Source organism: Bos indicus x Bos taurus, chromosome 23 (assembly GCF_003369695.1).
Source record: "Bos indicus x Bos taurus breed Angus x Brahman F1 hybrid chromosome 23, Bos_hybrid_MaternalHap_v2.0, whole genome shotgun sequence".
NCBI lineage: Eukaryota > Metazoa > Chordata > Mammalia > Artiodactyla > Bovidae > Bos > Bos indicus x Bos taurus.
The window spans coordinates 17453038-17473381 of record NC_040098.1 but is presented as its reverse complement, the minus strand read 5'-3'; the positions used below and the strand labels follow the sequence as shown (position 1 = coordinate 17473381).

At 49.2% G+C, this 20344-nt stretch overlaps 1 protein-coding gene across 1 annotated transcript; it reads left to right on the top strand.

Annotated features, from left to right (window-relative positions):
* Positions 1–2603: 2603 nt before the first annotated feature.
* On the top strand, positions 2604–19731 carry PRPH2 (peripherin 2). The gene is made up of 3 exons (XM_027525103.1): positions 2604–3435; positions 13300–13546; positions 16508–19731. Exons 1-3 carry the CDS (start codon positions 2855–2857, stop codon positions 16718–16720), a joined length of 1041 nt encoding a protein of 346 aa, XP_027380904.1. The 5' UTR covers positions 2604–2854; the 3' UTR covers positions 16721–19731.
* The last annotated feature ends 613 nt before the right edge of the window (positions 19732–20344 follow it).

The following is a 20344-nucleotide window of genomic DNA, read 5'->3' as shown; positions in this document are numbered from 1 at the left end:
CTTAAAATTTTAATACAGATAGATAAATTACTCTCTCAAATGGCTGCAGAAACTTACAGTCTAAATATTCCAATTAAAAAGTGGGCAAAAGTGCTAGACAGACATTCACCAAAGAAGATATACAGATAACACATAAGCATATGAAAAGATGCTTTGCATCGTATGCCACTGGGAAATGCAAATTAAAACTAGCGAGATGCCACAACACAGCTATTAAAATGGCTAAAATCCAGAACACTAACAACACCAAATGCAGCTAGGGTGTGGAGCAATGGGAACTCTCATTCATTGCTGGTGGGGATGCAAAATAGTACAGCTACTTCAGAAGATATTTTGGCAGGTTTTTACAAAGCTAAACATAGTCTCACCGTAGGATTCAGCAATTGCACTCCTAGATATTTACCCAAATGAGTTGAAAACTTATGTCTGCGCAAAAACTTGCAGACCAGAGTTTTGGTAGCAGCTTTATTTATAATTGCCCCAAATTGGAAGCAGTCAAGTTGCCCTCTAATAGGTGAATTGATAAACACACCATGATACATTCATATTAATGGAATATTATTCAGTGATAAATAGAAATGAGCTATTACCCCTGATTATTCATTGGAAGGACTGATGATGAAGCTGATGCTTCAACACTATAGCCACCTGATGTGAAGAGCCAACTCACCGGAAAAAAACTCTGATGCTGGGAAAGATTGGAGGCAAATGAGAAGGGGACAGCAGAGGATGAGATGGTTAGATAGCATCACCAACTCAATGGACGTGAATTGAGCAGACTCTGAGAGACAGTGAAGGACAGAAAAGCCTGGCATGCTGCAGTCCATGGGGTCACAAAGAGTCAGACACAACTTAGTGAATGAACAACAACATCAAGCCACAAAAAGATGGAGAAACATTAAGCGCATATTGTGAAGGGAAAGAAACCTGTCTGAAAAAGTTACATTCTGTATGATTCCAACAATATGACATGGAAAAGGTAAAACTGTAGAGACAGTAGCTGTCTGGGATTGGGCAGGGAGGGGAGGAAAAATGAAGAGGATATCTACGGCAGTGAGAACATTCTGTACAATACTGCTGCTGCTGCTGCTGCTGCTAAGTCACTTCAGTCGTGTCCAACTCTGTGCGACCCCATAGACGGCAGCCCACCGGGCTCCCCCATCCCTGGGATTCTCCAGGCAAGAACACTGGAGTGGGTTGCCATTTCCTTCTCCAGTGCAGGAAAGTGAAAAGTGAAAGGGAAGTCGCTCAGTTGTGTCCGACTCTTAGCGGCCTCATGGACTGCAGCCTACCAGGCTCCTCCGTCCATGGGACTTCCCAGGCAATAGTACTGGAGTGGGGTGCCATTGCCTTCTCCACTGTACAATACTATATGACATAATAATGATACAATACTATACGATATTATATGATGGACTTCCCTGATGGTTCAGACAGTAAAGACTCTGCCCGCAATGCAGGAGACGGGGTTCAATCCCTGGGTTGGGAATATCCCCTAGAGAAGGGAATAGCAACCCACTCCACTATTCTTGCCTGAAGAATCCCATGGATGGAGGGGCCTGGCGGGCTATAGTCCATGGGATCGAAAAGAGTCTGACACGACTGAGCAACTAACACTAATATGATATGATGGTGGAAACATGCCATTATGCATTTAGCAAAACCCATAGAACCGTGCAACACAAAGAGTTAACCCTAATGTAAACTATGGACTTTAGTTAATAACATACCGAAGCTGACTCATCAGTTGTAATAAATGTATCACACAAGTGTAAGATGTTAAATATAGGGAAACTGGTTGGAGGAAAGGAGTATCTAGAAACTCTGTATTTTCTGTTCATTCTTTTGTAAACCTAAAACTGCTCTAGGAAATAGAATCTATTACTTAAAAATAACAATAAATTTACAGATTCATCAAGGATGTACATCTCATTTCTGTTATCTTTGTTTGCACTGGTGACAGAATTTTGACAGGTGTTCAATTTGATGGGTCAAGTATGGTCTTTTATTGTTGTTTTAATTGCGTTGCCCAATTGTTCTACTTAGATTGACATGTTTTCCAGATCTTTGGACTTTCCAGATTCACTTGTTATAAATCACCTGTTCATTTCCTTTGCCTGTTTTTTCACGTGATTGTTGATTTTTTAAGATGTGGAACTGTGGCTTTTTTTTTTTTTTAACATGTTGCAAATGTTTTCTCACAATCTGTCATTTGTTTTTCAACTTGGATAATGATCTCTTTTGTCCCATTTGTTGTTGTTTAGTTACTAAGTCCTGTCCAACTCTTTGCCACCCATTAGAATGTTTCAAATTTTGAAGGAGGTTAGCCTGGAAATGTGCTTCTGAGGAGACACATGATGTGATCTGAGCTAGACTTGCAGATGAAGCCCATTCCTCTGGCCAGTCTCGTCTTTTTTGCTCCTGATGCTCCAAGCTGAACCCAGAGCTCTCTGCTCCAGGCTGTCCATGGAGGCGCTTGTTGAGCATGTTCTGAAACTGGCACGGCTTTATCTAATGGGATGAACCCGGCTAAAGAGATTAGCAGAATGTCTTGTGGATCCCACTTTTAATCTGCAGCCTTCAGGCTGTCCCTCTTTGGTTGGGAAGGGAGCTACAGCGACGACGGGGAGGACTGGCTCCTTCATGAGCTGTGACTCTGAGGTCCCTGCCCCCACTCGAGGGTTAACAGGGGTCCCGGGCTAGGGGGCACAACATGGGCAGCCCCCAGAGCAGCTCCCTTCAGCTTGGACCGTCTGCACCTTTCCCAAGGCCCTGAGTCTTCAGCCTCTGGGCTTATTGAGGTCAGGAGTGAGAGCTGTGCTGTGGGAGGCTACCCGGACTGCACCCTGCAAGTATGGCGCTGCTGAAAGTCAAATTTGACCAGAAGAAGCGGGTCAAGTTGGCCCAAGGGCTCTGGCTCATGAACTGGTTCTCCGTGTTGGCTGGTATCATCATCTTCGGCTTAGGGCTGTTCCTGAAGATTGAACTCCGGAAGAGAAGCGATGTGATGAACAATTCTGAGAGCCATTTTGTGCCCAATTCCTTGATCGGGGTGGGGGTGCTGTCCTGTGTCTTCAATTCTCTGGCTGGCAAGATCTGTTACGACGCCCTGGACCCTGCCAAGTACGCCAAGTGGAAGCCCTGGCTGAAGCCGTACCTGGCCGTGTGTGTCCTCTTCAACGTGGTCCTCTTCCTGGTGGCCCTCTGCTGCTTCCTCCTGCGGGGCTCGCTGGAGAGTACGCTGGCCCACGGACTCAAGAACGGCATGAAATTCTACCGGGACACGGACACCCCAGGCCGGTGTTTCATGAAGAAGACCATCGACATGCTGCAGATCGAGTTCAAGTGCTGCGGCAACAACGGCTTTCGGGACTGGTTTGAGATTCAGTGGATCAGCAACCGCTATCTGGATTTTTCCTCCAAAGAAGTCAAAGAGTAAGTGGGCTCCAGTCCTGGGGTCAGAGTGATGGGGGCACAGAGACCCCAGCCTCTGACTCTCCACTGTTCAGCCTTTTCCTCCCCATTGGGTGCTCTGGGTATACAACTTATTACTGGTGTGTGTGTGAGGGTGTACTTGATTGGACATACAGAATTGTCAATATTCTATCATTTTTTACCTATAAAATTAGCAGCATTGTACAGTTCAACCTAATGTTTGGCTAAGACGGGAAGACAGTGTCAAGTTATAGAAGCAGCTTGAATGCTGGTGGCCAGGGGAGACCCAGCCAGGACTGTGTCTGCTTCATACAGGAGAGATGGGTCACATATACTGAGCTGGTATCTGGCTGCTTGTCTCATTCACTCAAAGTGAATGGATTCAGTCCTGCAGGCATAAATTTCTGGGCTGTTCCCTTGTTTTCCAACTTTCAACCCTGAGCATCCATTCTCAAGGTGTTTGTCCCCGGATATGGTGGAAAGAGCAGAGGATGGGGGCCGTCAGGGGGTCTAAGCTGTAGCTTTGTCTCTACTGTTCATTAGATGGTGACCTTGGACGAGGCCTTTGACACCTTGGGCCCCCTGCTTGACCATCTCTCTCTTTTTAAAATTACTTATTGCCATGCCGGGTCTTCGTTGCTGGGCATGGGCTTTCTCTAGTTGCGGCAAGAGGGGTCTACTGTCCACTCTCTAGTTGAGGTGTGCAGGCTTCTCACTGCGTGGCTCTGTGTGGAGCACAGGCTCTGGAGTGCACGGGCTTCAGTAGTTGTGGTGCATGGGCTTGGTGGCCCCGCGGCATATGGAATCTTCCCTGACTAGGGATTGAACCTGTGTCCCTTGCGTTGGCAGGAGGGTCCTTAACCACTGGACCACCAGGAAGTCCTATACATTTGCCCATCTTTTAAATGAAGGCACCAAAATACACAACCTTGGTGATTATCTCCTAGCTCTGTCTAGAGCCTGGCATACAATGGGTACTCAATAAATGCCTGCTGGTGTTCACTACTTAAGTAATAATAGTGCAACTTGATAAAGTGTTTCTAAAATGTTCTTGGCTTGTGTAAAAGTAACATCCTGAGGGGGATGTAAGGGAATGTTCGAGAGGAGACTCTCACCCTTTGACCCTGGCATACCCCTCTTCCCAGAGACCCACCATTAGAGCCTTGAGTCATTTTCCAGGGAAAGGTTGGCCGGCCCTGAGCCGGTGGCTCTCCCCCACCTCTTCTTTCTGTCCAACTCTCCTCATCCCCTGGTTGAGGCTAGGGGTTCAGTTGCTCCCCCAGGGGGTTTATCCTCTGAGTGAGGCTGGTGAGTCAGGGGGACAGGCACTCGGGACACAGGCACACCGGCTGCAGGATGCGGGTGAAGCCCATACAACACTGGTGAGCCCGAGGGAAGGGAAGTCAGAATGAAGGTCACTGCTTGGGACTGTATTTTCTGTCGGAGGGGATTACTTCTATAAATCCCTTTTCAAGGAGGCTTGTAAACCACTCTGCCCTTCCTAGGGGACAGGTCTGCAGAGACGGCACGAAGTGGCATAATTTATATATGTCGCCCCAGAAGGGTGTGAAGCCAGAGGGACAAGCAGAGTTCTGGGGGCTGGGGAGAGTGGGGAGAGTGGGAGTTGATGGTAGAACCAGCTTTTGTGGTGGGCAGCAAGGGGTTTCTCATCCTATCATTTTCCTTGAATGTCTTCTGCAGGGTCAGTCCTTGACAAGACTTACAGGATCTCTCTGTAATCCCCAAATCCCCTTCTGTCCCAGGGTAGAGCAACGTTCCAGGCCACTTCACTCCTAGCGGTCGGTATATCCAACTTGCTAGGCCAGCATTAAACTTGATCAAAATCACCTCAGTGCCCCATACCAACTTATTGGTGTGAAACTATCCTAACTCCACTGACTTGGAAAAAATTTTCTCTGCTGCACACACACACACACACACACACACACACACATATGGTCACAACATTAAGAGAAACTGAACATCCCTAACTGAGCCTGGCACTTGTGGGCTCAGCCAAGCATGGACAGATGGTTGGTTTTGGGAGATTTCTCACAGGAATCTTTAAGGTCAACGGTTGGTTCCTGAAGGCTCCTGATCATGGAGATCAAGTGGAATAATGCAAGATGTTTTACAAGAGTTTACAAGCCTTTGACCCCCCCAACCCCCTCACCCCAGCCTGTCCTGTTGCTATGTTGCTGGGGCTTTTGGGAGGAAAAGCATCCTTATTTGGTGGGCACAAAACCTTTCCTGGGGGGGGGGTTGTATTATTTTTAGTTGTTGTTATCTCTATTTCGCAGAAATTTGAGCCTCAGAGAGGTTAAGGGATGTTTCAAAAATCTCACACCAGAAATTAGCAAGCTGGGACTGGGGGCAGGATGGGACAGATTATTGGAAAACCAACCAACCAGCTTTATGGACAGTATACTCCACACACCACACAACTCACCCATCTAAAGTGAGCAATTCAATGGTTTTTAGTATATCCACAGAGCTGTGCAACCAGGACTGAGGTTGATTTTAGAACGTGTTCATCATCTTGCAGAGAAACCCTGCACTCTTCAGTGTTCACTCCGACCTCCCCTGCCCCCAAGTCCCAGCAGCCACTTTCTGTCTCTATCCACTTCCCTGTTCTGGCCACTTCATTATGAATGGACTAGTGTGGGATTTGTCCTCTGGGGTCTGGCTTCTCTGGTCAGTGCACTGTTTTCAGATTTCATCCATGTCGCAGCAGTATCAGCGCTTGTTCCTTCTTCTGCTGGGACACTGTCCCACTGAGGGGAGATCCAGCTCTTGATTCTGCTCTTTCCACTCCGCCGTTTCCACTCCACCCCGTAGGCGTTAGGTGAGTTCTTGTTCCCCGATGACTGAAACCTCTGGAGGGGGCCAGTTTGCCTCACGCTGTCCCTCCTCCTGTCTCTGTCTTGTTCTTCCCTTCCTTCTCCAGAGGCACAGTGGGAGGTGTGACACAGGCTCAACAAACACCTGTGGATCGTGGTGGGATTCCTATCCTTCTATGCCTGGATCTCAGATCGTCATGAGGCCCCCAGAAGCCAGGACCCCCCTCCCAAGACTCCCTGTGGGCTGTGGCACCGGGACAGGACTGTGCTCCATTCTCCTGGGATTACTTTCTCTCTCCCTTCCCAGCTGTACTGCACTTGCTGTATGCCAGGCTCTCTATGTATATGACCCAATTAATCTCCACCACCCCGTCAGAGACTTTATTGTCATCTCTCAGGTGAGAAAACTGAGGCTCTCAGAGGTCAAGCGATTTGCCAAGGTTCCACAGGTGTCACTCAGCTGGCACACGGGCAGGGGAGGAGGCTGTTATAACTGGGGGAGGTCCTCAGGGGAGTCCGGGAATGCCGCCTCCCTCAGAGACTCTTGAGTTTTCAGAGCAAGGAATTGGGATATAGATTTGGAGTTCTTAACCAGAACTGCTTTTATTATTTTTGCATTTCAACTTTTATTATAGAAAATTTCAAGCATTCACAGAAGTAGAGAGATTATAAGAAATCCCCATGTACCTGTCACCTTACTTTGATAAATGTAAACATTCTCCCTTTCTCGTTCCATCACTACTGCCCTCGCTCCCCCAAAACACACATCCAAGTACTAACCAGGCCCGACCCCGCTTAGCTTCCGAGATCAGGCGAGATCGGGTGCGTCCAGGGTGGTATGGCTGTAGATAAGAGATAAAGAGGATTTGTGTTTTTTTGCCTTTTTGTTTTTGTTTAACAGATGCACAATAGTAATCATGTCCACTAATATTCAGTATTCTCTGATTGTCTCAAGATGTCTTTTACAGTTGGTTTGTTCAAATCAGGATCTAAATCACACCTTGCATTTGGTTGTTAGGAGACCTAACAACCTTTCTTACTCTTAATGTTACCTTTTTCATGCCATGTGCATCTTGGAGGAAGTCAGCCACTTGTCCTGCAGAATTCCTCACATTCTGAGCTCGGGTCGTCGCAGCCAAGAGCTGTCGTCATCCAGCGTTTTCTGTCTCCTTTGTTCCTGTGTAAACTGGCAGTAGGGCTAAGGTTTGGCTGGATTCAGGTTGTTTTGGCAAGAACACCTAGCAGGGTGCTGCTATGGCACCAGGTGAGACATGACGTCTTCAACCAGTTTATAATAATAATTTTTTTTCGTTCACACCTCTGGCATGTGGGGTCTTAATTCCCTGACCAGGGATGGAACTGTGCCTTCTGCAGTGGAAGCATGGAGTCTTAACCACTGAACCACCAGAGAAGTCCCTATACTCATTCCTTCAAGGTTTCTTCCTGTTTTCATGACGAGCTGCTTCAGGGTCTTGGGATGAGAAGCAGAGCATGAAGAAGCTCAGAGGCCTTGGCACTGCCAGCCTGAGGGAACTGTAAGCCAGGAAGGCCTGGCCTGGGGCCCTCAGTCTGAGGGAGAAGCTGGCACTGAGCTTTTGCACTTTACTGTCCTTTCCACGGAACCCACAGGACAGTAAACTCTTCCTCAACAATTAAGAGGTATCTCAAAAATTCTCGACCTTGGCTAGGAGATCCCTGAGGGCAGGGCCGTGTCTCCCCTCAGCCCGGGGGTCCCTGAGGCTGGGCCGTGTCTCCCCTCAGACTGGGGATCCCTGAGGCAGGGTTGTCTCTCCCCTCAGACTGGGGCTCCTTGAGGCGGGGCCTGGACTCCCCTCAGACTGGGGCTCCTTGAGGCGGGGCCGTGACTCCCCTCAGACCGGGGCTCCCTGAGGCGGGGCTGTGTCTCCCCTCAGACTGGGGCTCCCCGAGTACCAGTCTGTTTCTCCCGCTGAGACTGGATTCTCTGGCGCAGGTCTAGATCTCTCATCGGGTCAGTTCTCCCTGAAAGCAGTGCAGTGTCTCCTCTCAGAATGGGGCTTCCTTGGAAAAGGCTGGGTCCCCTCCTCTCCCCCTGCCCTTCAAAGAAATACTAATACTGCACTTGCTGTATACCAGGTTCTCTATGTGTATTAACCCAATTAATCTCCACCACACCACTGTCAGAGACTTTACTGTCATTTCTCACGTGAGAAAACTGAGGGTCTCAGAGGTCAAGCGATTTGCCAAGATTCACAGGTGTCACTCAGCTGGCACACGGGCTGGGAATTGACTCTTATCAGTTTACACTCCTGGATCCCTCCTCTCCCCTCCCATGCTTGTTTTCATATGGTGTTCCTTATTGATTTGTTAATTCGCCTACTAAATTATATTGTTTTTTCCAGGAAAATTCCAATGTGATGATTTTCCCATATTGTATCTTGGCTGTGAGAGAGTGAGCTAGAACAAAGCCTTACCTTAATCGAGACCCCTACAACTCTTGGTGAGCCCTGAGCAGAGATTTGTAGCCTGGGAAATACTCTGATATAAATAGCCAGCTCACCAACTAAGGAGCTCTCCTCTGCCTGACTTTGTCTTAAGAGGGTGAGTGAGTGGAGCCTTAATCTGTGGTTGGAACCAGGGCGAGTGCTAAGTAAACAAGACAGTACTCCTGAGGGAGTGGGAGGGCTAGTTGCAGAGATATGGGACCCCAAGAGGTCCTAGGCTGGGGGAACCCCAATGTCAATCAAGCCAGGGCTGCCCTCCCGTAGGCCCCAGTATGCCTCGGCGGGGATGAGACAGGTCTGTAGGCCTTACCCCACTTGAGGAAGACATGGGGCGTGCACAGGAGAGATGATGGTAGACAAGGAAGGGCTCCTGGGACAGGGAGCAGTGGCGAGAACTCATACCTTTCTAGGGAGTTTAGCTAGAAAAGGGCTTCCCTGGTAGCTCAACTAGTAAAAAATCTGTCTGCAATGCGGGAGACCCCAGTTCGATTCCTGGGTCAGGAAGATCCCCTGGAGAAGGGAGAGGCTACCCACTCCAGTATTCTTCGGCTTCCCTGGTGGCTCAGTTGGTAAAGAATCCACCCACAATGCGGGAGACCTGGGTTCGATCCCCGGGTCGGGAAGATCCCCTGGAGAAGGGAATGGCTACCCACTCCAGTATTCCGGCCTGGAGAATTCCATGGACTGTATAGTCCATGGGGTCACAAAGAGTTTGACATGAATGAGTGACTTACACTTCTCTAGCTAGAAAGAGCCAACAGGCGGGAAGGCACTGGAGACTCTGAGGAAACTCTGAGAGGAGAGGTGGGAAACTGCTGTGGGCTGGTCTTCCACTTCCTGTGTAACTTGGGTGAGGGCTTGCCCTGCTCTGGGCCCCATTTCCTCCTTGGTAGAACAGTCCGGTGGGCTGCAGGGTCCCCCCAGATGGCCTAGAGTGGGGAGGATCCAGCATTCTCTCAGAGCCTGTGTCCTGGGCATCCGCTGACTGCCGCACCTCACCCTCCCCACAGTCTCTGATTGTCCCACCTCACACAGTCTACAGCTCACATGTGCAGATTTGGGACTCAGAGGCCAGCTCTCTGTGCTCTAACCCATTGCCCTCTATGGAGATGCTGCGGCTGGCCTAGGTGGGAGTGGGTTCTAGGGGTTGCCTGCAGGTCAGAAAGAGGGACAAATAGCATCTGTGTTTGGGGACCAGGGCTGTGGGGGCAGCTGGCCCCTCAGGATGGGGCTGGGAGCCCCAAGGTGAAGGTTGCTGCTCCAGTTCCCCCACTGGGACCACCCCGGCCAGTAGAGCCTGGTGCCACACAGGGCTGTTCAGACGGCTGCTCCCAGGCACTCACCTGCTCCAGGCAGGTGAGCTTCAGCAGTGACCCCTCCTGTCCCTGGACAGATGCCACCCAGCGCCAGCTGAGGGCCAGCGGGGAGCTCTGCCCTTGAGGGCTGGGTCACAGCAGGGGCTCCCCTCTTCTCCACAGCCGGCAGGGCCCATGCCACCCGCTCATGCATGGCTGCTCCCCAGCAGACTAGAGTGGTCTATTCCACCCTCACAGCTGCTCCCTGAGGACACACAGGGCTCCTGCGAAAGCTCTTGTTCAGTCACACAGCCCAGCCCTGGCCCAGGAGTCCACATTTCCTGCACAGTTAATATGTACCAGGCACTCTTCTAAGCCTTTTTACAGGGATTCCTTCACACAATCCTCATGTCAAGTTCATTTTACAGATAAGTAAGCTGAGACCCACAAGGGTAAGGTGGTCCAGAGGGATGGATCTGGAGTAAACTAAGGCTGTCCTGCTCTTATCATGGTCCTAGTCCTAGACAACCTGTGCATCCAGGGCCAGCTGTACTGTGGGTCCTGTCCATGAAGTAGAGGCCAGGGACTGCAGGGCAGGTGGAAATATTGCCGCCATGACCCAGGCGCGGATTGTTCTGGAACCAAGGCCACACCGTGCAGTATGGTATGGTCTTAACCATACCGATCAGCAGACAGTTCACTGAAAAGAAACGACAAATGGATCTTAAAACATATCAAAAGATTCCCAATTTCACTTATAACGAGAAAAAAAAAAAGAAACTTAGAACAACTTTGGAGATATTATTTTTCATCTATCAGGTTTTGGCAAAGATCAAAAACAGGACTTGTGTGGGTGTGGCCAGTGGAGATGTCACTGTATAATCCCCCAGAGGAGACAGACAGCAGAGCTTGGGTGCAACCACAGATGGGCCCTGATGCAGAGACGCCTCTCCTAGCAACTGATGCTCTAGATATAGTCCCAGTATGTGAACTGACCCCGTCCCTGCTTGTATTAACATGAAACTGGGAGAATCCCCAATGTCCATCAGTAGGGAACTTGATAGTACCCCATGGGCTATCTGCACACTGGGGATACCATGCACCTCATTAAAACCTGGAGAACTCTCCCCCATGACAGATATAAAAGATCTCCAAGGTATTGTTAAGGGAAAAAATGATGGTTTAAGGCAGTGTCAATATAATGTGACCATTTGGGTAAAAACAAAACAAACAGGAAGAATTTTTGCAAATTCTGAATTTGCTTGTCCATGTGTGAGGCCTCTGTAGAAGGACAGACAGAGCTGGCCACAGTGAAGGCACTTGGAGGCCAAGAAACAAGAGAGTGGGAGGATTTTTTCAATCAAGGAGATATTACTTAGAAGCTAAACATTAACATGTTTTTTCCTGGCCGAGTGGCATGCAGAAACTTAGTTCCCTGACCAGGGATCAAACCCATGCCCCCTGCAGGGGAAGAGTGCAGTCTTAACCACTGGACCTCCAGGGAAGTCCCTGAACATCTTTTAATTTTTAAAAAAAAATATTTATTTATCTGGCCGTGCCAGGTCTTAGCTGTGGCACTTGGGGTCTTCAATCTCTGTTGTGGCAGGTGGGATCTAGTTCCTTGATCAGGGATTGAATCCAGGCCCACTGCCTTGGGAGTACAGTCTTAACCACTGAACCACTAGAGAAGTCCTTGAACATCTTTTTAAGAGTATAATTAATTACCATTTCAACGAACATTGGAAATAACTTCTATTATGAGCAACTACATGCTCCCTATTCTTATGTTGTAAAAGTCTGCTGTTATTATGTAATAATGCCTTGCAATTAAAAAAAATAAACTTTAAAAAATTTTTTATTCAAGATAATGTGCACATAATTAAGTGTGCAAATCTTAAGTGCACAGAGACAGCTACATAAACTTTTTTTTAAATTTTTCGCTGCACAATGAGGCTTGCAGAACCACAGTTCCCTGACTAGGGATTGCACCTGTGCCCCCTGCAGTGAAAGTGCAGAGTTTTAATCACTGGACCACCAGGGAAGTCCCCGCCCCTTTTGAATCCACATAAATGCATGGTGTGCTCTAACCAAATATAAATTAATAGAGAAATGTTAAAGTTGTGCAAACTGTGTCCTTCAGGTGAATAAGGCTCTTCCACCCAGCGGGGAAGGGTGGGGCAGAGCTCATTGTGGATGGAGAGAAGCCATGGGCAAAGACTCATTCCTTGCCCCTACTGCAAAGGCCCAGGGCCAGAGCAGGCCTTCTGGAAACATCTGCTAGACAGAACTGATCTGGCCAGAGGGGGCGTCGATTGGTCCCCAGAGCTGTAAGGGGGAGATGAAGTTAGAGAAGGGGCTGGGGGCTAATGTTGATGGTCACAAATGCCAGGCAGAGCCTTGTCTCACACTTACAACCTTTCCTGCGGCTCTCATCCTACCAGCCTGGCACGGCTTCAAGAAATCACTGCATGCCAGGCCCTGGCAGCACATAGAGTTGTTGGGTGATTTTTTTTTGCATAAATCTTTATTTTGGACTTTATAAAAACCGATGTGGTGCTCCATAGACTGGGGTCAAATGTTGTCTACAGTGAAACATCCATGTTCTGACACACATAATAGCTTCCAGGAGTACAGTGCTCATGTTGATCTTGTGTTCAGTTGGGTTAAAACAACGGGCAATAAAAGAATGAACACATTCCTCATGTATGTGATTCACTCTTGTCTAAATGCCCCGTCCTATGACTTCCGTCCTATCTACACTGCTAGTTATCCCAGGATCTTGAAGAAACACTGAACCTCTAATAGGCTACCCTCTGGCAGATCAGTACAGTGAACAGCACTCTGGATCTCAGTTTTACCAAACATTGCTCAGAGGCTTCCAGGGCATTTCAGGATCAGCAGGTCCATAGAATCCTTGAAATGTCTTGTAAGATTTTGTCGAATCTCCATTGCTATACAAGGGCTAGAATACATATGTTCCTTATTTACTTGCTTCTTGGTTTATCATCTGTCTCAACCCTGTGAACATAAGCTCCAGGAAGCTGGGGCCTTGGCTTTCTGGGCCACTCCTCCATCTTCAGCAGCTGGAATAGTGGCTGGCATGTAGCTGATGAACAGCAAATTAGTTCTCGAGAAGAATGAGTGAATGAATATCCCAGATTTTTAGAGATGAGGGATGAGAGAAACTGGCATCTGCTGAGAAGTCCAGGAGGCCAGTCTCAAGCCATCTATCTGTTTCTTCTGCAGTCGCATCAAGAGCAATGTGGACGGGCGGTACCTGGTGGACGGTGTCCCCTTCAGCTGCTGCAACCCCAACTCACCGCGGCCCTGCATCCAGTACCAGCTCACCAACAACTCTGCGCACTACAGCTACGATCACCAGACGGAGGAGCTCAACCTGTGGCTGCGTGGCTGCAGGGCCGCCCTGCTGAGCTATTACAGCAACCTCATGAATACTACAGGCGCTGCGACGCTCCTCGTTTGGCTCTTTGAGGTAGGCCCTGGTCAATGAGGGGGCAAGACAAGAGGGGCTCACCTGCCCCACTGGGGTTCACAGGGTGGAGCTGGGCCCGGGACCCCCTCCTGGGAACCAGCCCTCTGCCGGCATGCAGGCAGCCCCAGGCTTGAACACTGGCACTTCCACTTTTTGTTTCTGTCCTACCACTTAAAGAAGAGTTGAAATTCATAGCACATAAAATCAATCATTTTAAAGTGAACAATTCGGAGGCATTTGGTACATTCACAGTGTTGTGCGACTACCACCTCTACCTTGTTCCAAAATACTTCCACCACCCCCTCAAAAAAACCTCATAATCATTATGCAGTCAGACCCCTCCAGCCCTCCCGCTAAGCCCCTGGCAACCACCCATTTCTGTTCTGTCCTTGTGGCTTTATCTATTCTGGACATTTCATATAAATGGAATCATGTAATATATGACCTTTCATGTCTGACTTCTTTCACTTTGGATGTTTTTGAGGTTCATCCCGTGTCTCCACTTTTTGCACCTGAGGTCTCAGAAACTTATTTAACCTCTCTGTTACAGGGGGCTGACAGCACTTAGCTCTGGGGCTACTGAGAGGCAACAGGAGTTACAGGCACATTGATTTGTGCTTCTCTTGAAATTCTGGTAGCACTTTACCTGGTATTCTGATTATCTGTAGGTTCATTTTCCATCACCTATTAGGTTTAATACCTCTCTGTAGCTGCAGGGCTTGGGATGTAGCAAGCCCTCATTCATTCATTTGTTGAAGAAATAATTCTCAAACACCTGAGTGTTGGGCGCTGTCCTCGGTGCTGAACAAGAGCCCATGTCAAGGAGGGGTAAGCTGAGGTAGTACAGAGGGTGACTCATGGGCTCTTGCTTTGAGCTGACAGCAGGAAACCCATCCTCCAAAAGCTAAATTACAAAGCCAGGGATATTAGGGAGGAAACTGCCCATCAGAGAAGATTCACTGAAAGTTCCCTTTAACTAAGTCTATCTTTAGTGCTGGGCTTCCCTGGTGGCTCAGAGGTTAACGCGTCTGCCTGCAATGCGGGAGACCTGGGTTCAATCCCTGGGTTGGGAAGATCCCCTGGAGAAGACAATGGCAACTCACTCCAGTATTCTTGCCTGGAGAATCCCATGGATGGAGGAGCCTGGTGGGCTACAGTCCACGGGGTTGCAAAGCGTCGGACACGACTGAGCGACTTCACTTCACTTCACTTTAGTGCTATGGAAATTCACAGGTAGGTGTGCTCTCGTCTGAGACACACCACTTCTAACTCACCATGTCACACCACAGGGGTTGAACTGCCTGTTGAGGGGGGATGAGACGGGGAAGGAGGCCTTCTTCTCACACTGAGGCAAACGCAAGCATATTCATGGAGATTTACTAGTCCCTGGCTCCTTAAGGCAGTCTTAGGAACGAATGGGTACAATGAGGAGAAAAGGTTAGAAGGTAGAATGAGGATAGGTTGGAAGATCGCATCCCTTGAAAACCCATGAAAAGAAGACTGAAAGGGTAACTTAAGTCAGTGGGAAAATGGAGTTCCACTGGCTGCCTCTCCACTTATCCACTTTTCCAGAAATCTAGCGACTGCTTAAGAAGAGGAACAGTTCGCTGGGAACAGGGAGTTTGCATGCCCCTGACTTTTGCTTGAGGCTTTTAGTGGCAGACTCTGCGATAGGCACAAGGGTGGCTGAGTTGATAAGATTCTGCTCTCAGCCTTGCCCTCTTGGGTTTCACAATCCAGTGAGGATATGACACCTCAATACTAACACTAGTGCAAAATTCATAGTGTGGCAGGAGGCCTTCTTGAGGAAAGAAGGAAAGAATCAGAATGGGCATGTGGGTACCAGGAGGACTTCCTGGAGGAAGGATTTTTTCACTGTAAAAATATCTTATTAAACTTTCAGTCAACAATAATTATAACAAAACCCTAAAACTGCTAGTTACTATTACCATGCACTATCATAATTATAGAATACTCCCAGAGCATTCATTCACAGATGTCTACTGAGGCCCTACCACCATGGGGTGCCCTTCTGGGGCTGCAACAGCAGGCGAACAAGCCGCTTCAAGGCCACTCCTGCCCTCAGGGGGTGGATGTTCTCTGTTAGCGGGCCTAGGCCTCTCACAGAGTTCGTTATACTATCAAAGGAAGAGTGCAAGCAAAGCAGGAATTTGTGTAGAAGCAAGTGGCCAACACAATACAGGGTGAGAAGAGTAGAAAGAATACTTACCATGCTGTCTAATAACCAACTACAGCTGCCACACTCCACACACACTGAAGTGTCACAGCACGCCCATGGAACAGGCGGTACTTCATCTGAAAATCTGCAAATGAGACAAGTAAACTGAGGCTTCCTGGTCACGTGGCTGGCTAGGTGCCAGGGCTGAGGCTTGAATCCAGGCATTCTGGCACCAGAGTCTGTAGCAGTGACTGCCAGTGAACAAATTCAAACCAATCACCCACTCATCCCCATACTAATCAGAATAACAGAAATAGAGGGAAACCATCTATTACCTTGTTTGCAGGTAAAAGATGACTTTTTATTTTGTCCAGCAAATAGTTGCTGAGCACCCAATATGTACCAAGCAGTGTGCTAGAAATGAGGTGGGGGTGGGCACAGAGAAGGAGCCCAGGATTAATGCCCCCCAGGACAGGGGAGACCCAGGGGAGGGGCACCCCTAATACTCTAGGTAGAGAAAACGGCACATGGTAAAACTGGAAAGGAGCAAGGCTGCGGTGGGCAGGATCCAAAGAACCCTGGAGGGACTGGCAAGGGAGAACAGGGTCACAGGTGAGGCAGGGGCAGCGGGAGGTGTTTTGAGCACTCAGGCATGGCTGGGGCAGGCAGGCCCTAGTCAACTCAGACCCAACAGAGCCTTGTCTGAAGGGCCCCCGTGGCTTCTGGGTGACGCCTGCCCCTGCTACTTCCCTGCTCCTGTAAGTCTCCTCTCCCCACACCAGGTGACCATCACTGTTGGGCTACGCTACCTGCACACGGCGCTGGAAGGCATGGCCAACCCCGAAGACCCTGAGTGCGAGAGTGAGGGCTGGCTTCTGGAGAAGAGCGTGCCGGAGACCTGGAAGGCCTTTCTGGAGAGTGTGAAGAAGCTGGGCAAGGGCAACCAGGTGGAAGCCGAGGGCGAGGACGCAGGCCAGGCCCCGGCGGCAGGCTGACGGCCCTGCGGCCCCCTCCCCTCTGCACACTGAAAAGTAGTGGACTCCAGGAACTTCGGATACCCCCCGGATCCCATCAGAATCTCCCAAAGAGGGCGGCCGTCTCACAGAGGCTCTTCTGGATGTGGGATTTAATATTCAGGGCCCCTAAAAACTTCTGTGGAATGAATGTCTCACTGTGAGTGCATGAGTCCTGCTCAGCCCCACCGCCCTGGATGCACCTTCACGGTGGGCTCATGGAGGGCCTCTCAGCAGGTGACTCTGTGGTCACAGGAATTCGGTTCCACCCGGGGGCTACTAGCCACAGCTGAGGGCTGCTCTCCTTTCACACGCCGGCCGTTCTGGTGAGCTCCAAGTTGCGTCATTCTATATCCCAAGTGTCACTTGGTGCATAAGCCCAGGAATTTGAAAAACGTACTGGACATGCTGTCAGTTTTTTCAAATGCAAAGACTGAGAGGTCAGCCATTTTACTAATTATAGATGGTGAGGGACAGTTATATTTTTTTAAGAGTAATGGTCTCTCCAAAGCACTGAGGGCTCCAAAGAGGAATTCTCAATCATGAGGCAAGAGCATTTAAAGAGAAGGGATTATATCCCCCAGCAAAAACACAGCTTTTGTGTCACCTTCACAAGCCCTCAGCACTTAGCCAGGAGTGAGCCACAGGCTGAGGGAGTGGGGCTGCTGCAGGTTCCAGATAACGTGCCGGCTGACCTCCTTGGGCTCGTCCGCGGAAGCGCCGGGTCTGCGGCAAAGGAGCAACAATGAGACAAGAGTCCACTGTTTGGAGACCGAGCCTCACCCGCAGTGGACCCAGGGATGCCCAAGAGGTGCTGTGACAGCCCCTGGGCAACACGAGCCATCCACAGTGGAGGGCGGGGTCCTCTGCAAGCTCTGCCCTGCTTCTTCCCCCACATATCCATCCTGCAAAGGGTACTTCCCGAACACCTGTGCGTTAAAAGATTCTTTGCAACTTCTCCTCTTCCCATGCTAGTAACTACGAAAGAAGTTTTCACTTCCCTCCGCAAACAAGAAAGAAGCTTTAAGGGGAAGGAGGGAATGATTTCATTGCTGTCCTGAGTCTTCAGTGTGGAGATAGTAAGACTTCTGGTGCTGCGTGGGCTATGTGCTGGGGCTTGAACTCTCCCAGACCAGATCAAAGATGTTTGAATATCCTGTCAGACTTTGGTCCCAGGTTGAATTCAATTAGACTTCTGAGTGTGGAGACCAAGCAAGGGATGATCCATGTGGGCAACACTGAGGGAGTCAACCTCTCGGATGAGGGTCCCGGAGCTCTCCCCTCCCAGGGGTGCTGAGAACCATCCAGAAAATGCCACTCCAGGCCCACATGCTTGACGATGCTGTTGACAGCTGTACAATAGACATTAAAAATTATATTATACAAAAATCACCTTTGTTAAATGCCTGTCTTAAATGTATGTGCTAAATGTGTTTAGCACAGGAACCCAGATTCTTGCTCATACTTGCTAACAAAACCAAACGAATCCTGACACTGAATGGAGGCACTCCTCACGATCAGGGAGCTGTCTCAACAGCTTGGGTGTCACCTCACCTCTGATCTGCGAGAACAGGGGCCATCAGGTTATCCAAATAATCTCAACATTTCCTAGTATTTGGACCAGAACGGAATTCAGTATTTTAGTATGTGGAATCTCAATTTAGGGATTTAAGCAAAAGTTCCAAATCTGCCCCCTCCACCCCCCCCGCACCCAACCACCACTCTGGTCAGAATTTGAGTGCTGTTGAGAAGATGAAGGGTTGAACAGACTCTACAATAAATATCAGCTGATTCAGAGCAGACTGTGTAGGGAGCCCGGAGCTGGTGTACTGAATTAAGATCATGCAGATGACAATCTGGAGGAGGAGGAGGCAAAAGACACAATGCAGGAAGCTCCCTCAGCATCCTACGTCCCACATTGGGAAAGTGATACCACTGGAGGCAGTGCGCTCATACAAAGGGAGTAAATTCACAAAGTCTCTTACTTACAGGTCCCAGAATAGAAAGGGGTGGGGTGGGGTTGGGGCTGTGGACTGAGCCAGTGGGAGGGCGGTCTTTCATCCCAGGTCAGGCGAGCAGGAGACAGAGAACAGGGCAGTGAGCACCCATTACGTAAGAGGTGGTTGGGCTAGGCTCCATCTGGAATGTTTAAAAGGAGCCTTAGGAAAAGCTAAGTAGGAATACTGGGGGAGGGAAACCTAAGCTCAGGTCTTTGTCTGAATGTCCTGAGCTGGGCTGTCACACAGCAAAATGCATAGGCAGCAACTCCCGATAGCTGCTTTCTCAGCATACAGACTGCATCTCTGACTGAGGCAGTATGCCATCCTCACAGTCGTCTCAGGTAGCTGCCAGAGGAAACTGCCCATCTTGTTTGGTCCTCTGTAAGTGCCCAGCAGGACTGGGACCAGCTTTTTCCTGTGTCTAACCTCAGTCTTTCTTTGGGCCAGTGTAAGTTCATTTCTCCCAAGGGACTCTGCTTTTCAAATCTTGTCAGACTAACCCTGGGGGAAGGTGAGAGATACAGACAGTATCTTAGAATTTCTGTTTTTAAAACAACTACTCCACAGTGAAGCAGCAGTAACAGCTATGCCGAACATTTAATAGGTGTCTTAATATCTGTGGCCTCAGCTCAAGACCACACAGTCTCCTGCAGCATTTTCAAGCCTAGGACTGAGCCACCAGTCAATAAACCCTGAGTAACCTCAATTCAGGTTAATAAGATTAGGCGCTTGCTCTGCACACTCCCCCGCCTCTTCTCTCCTCCAGGCACCTGTAATGCTAGGCCAGCAGGTTTGCAGCTTAGTCAGGGGCAGGCGTGGGGTGCTGCAGGACGGTCAGGGCCTCTGACCTGCTACCAGATCCAAAGGCAGTGCAGCCAGCCAGCAGCACTGTGTGTGAAGGGCTAGGAAGGTGCGGGAATAACATGGAAGTTCTGGAGGAGGATTCCCTGGTGGCTTCCCTGGTGGCTCAGAGGTTAAAGCGTCTGCCTGCAATGCGGGAGACCTGGGTTTGATCCCTGGGTCGGGAAGATCCCCAGAGAAGGAAATGGCAACCCACTCCAGCATTCTTGCCTGGAGAATCCCATGGACAGAGGAGCCTGGTGGGCTACAGTCCACAGGGTTGCAAAGAGTCAGACACGACTGAGCAAGTTCACTTCTGGGGGAGGATGCCCTCCTGGTCTTAAGAGGACGAGATTGGCTGGAAGAGAGGAAATATCAGACCTTGATTCCTGAGGGCGTTATATCTTGTCCTCTAAATCAGAGGATGCGTGTTAAGTGGCAAAGTGAAGAAGGTCATGTGGGCCTGGTATAAAGATTAAGATATGCAACAACTCTTGAGTTCTTCACCTGAGGGAAATGGAAACAGGTCCACACAAAAACCCGAACAGCAAAGTCTATAGTGGCTGTGTTCCTAATCACAAAAAATCGCCCAAGTCTTTTACCTGATGACCGTGTAAGCATCTGCACAATGGAGCTCGACTCAGCAACCAAAAGGAACACGGATGGCTCTCAAATGCATCAGTCTTCTTAGAGAGAAGCCAGACTCAAAACGCTACGTGTGATATATTTATATAACATTCTGGAAGATGCAAGACAAAGGGACAGA

Bases quoted from the DNA above. Each gene is read 5' to 3' on its own strand.
- PRPH2 (XM_027525103.1), top strand. From the start codon at position 2,855: ATGGCGCTGCTGAAAGTCAAATTTGACCAGAAGAAGCGGGTCAAGTTG. The intron at 3,436-13,299 runs GTAAGTGGGCTC...TTTCTTCTGCAG, and splicing joins TCCTCCAAAGAAGTCAAAGA to TCGCATCAAGAGCAATGTGG. The intron at 13,547-16,507 runs GTAGGCCCTGGT...TCCCCACACCAG, and splicing joins TCCTCGTTTGGCTCTTTGAG to GTGACCATCACTGTTGGGCT.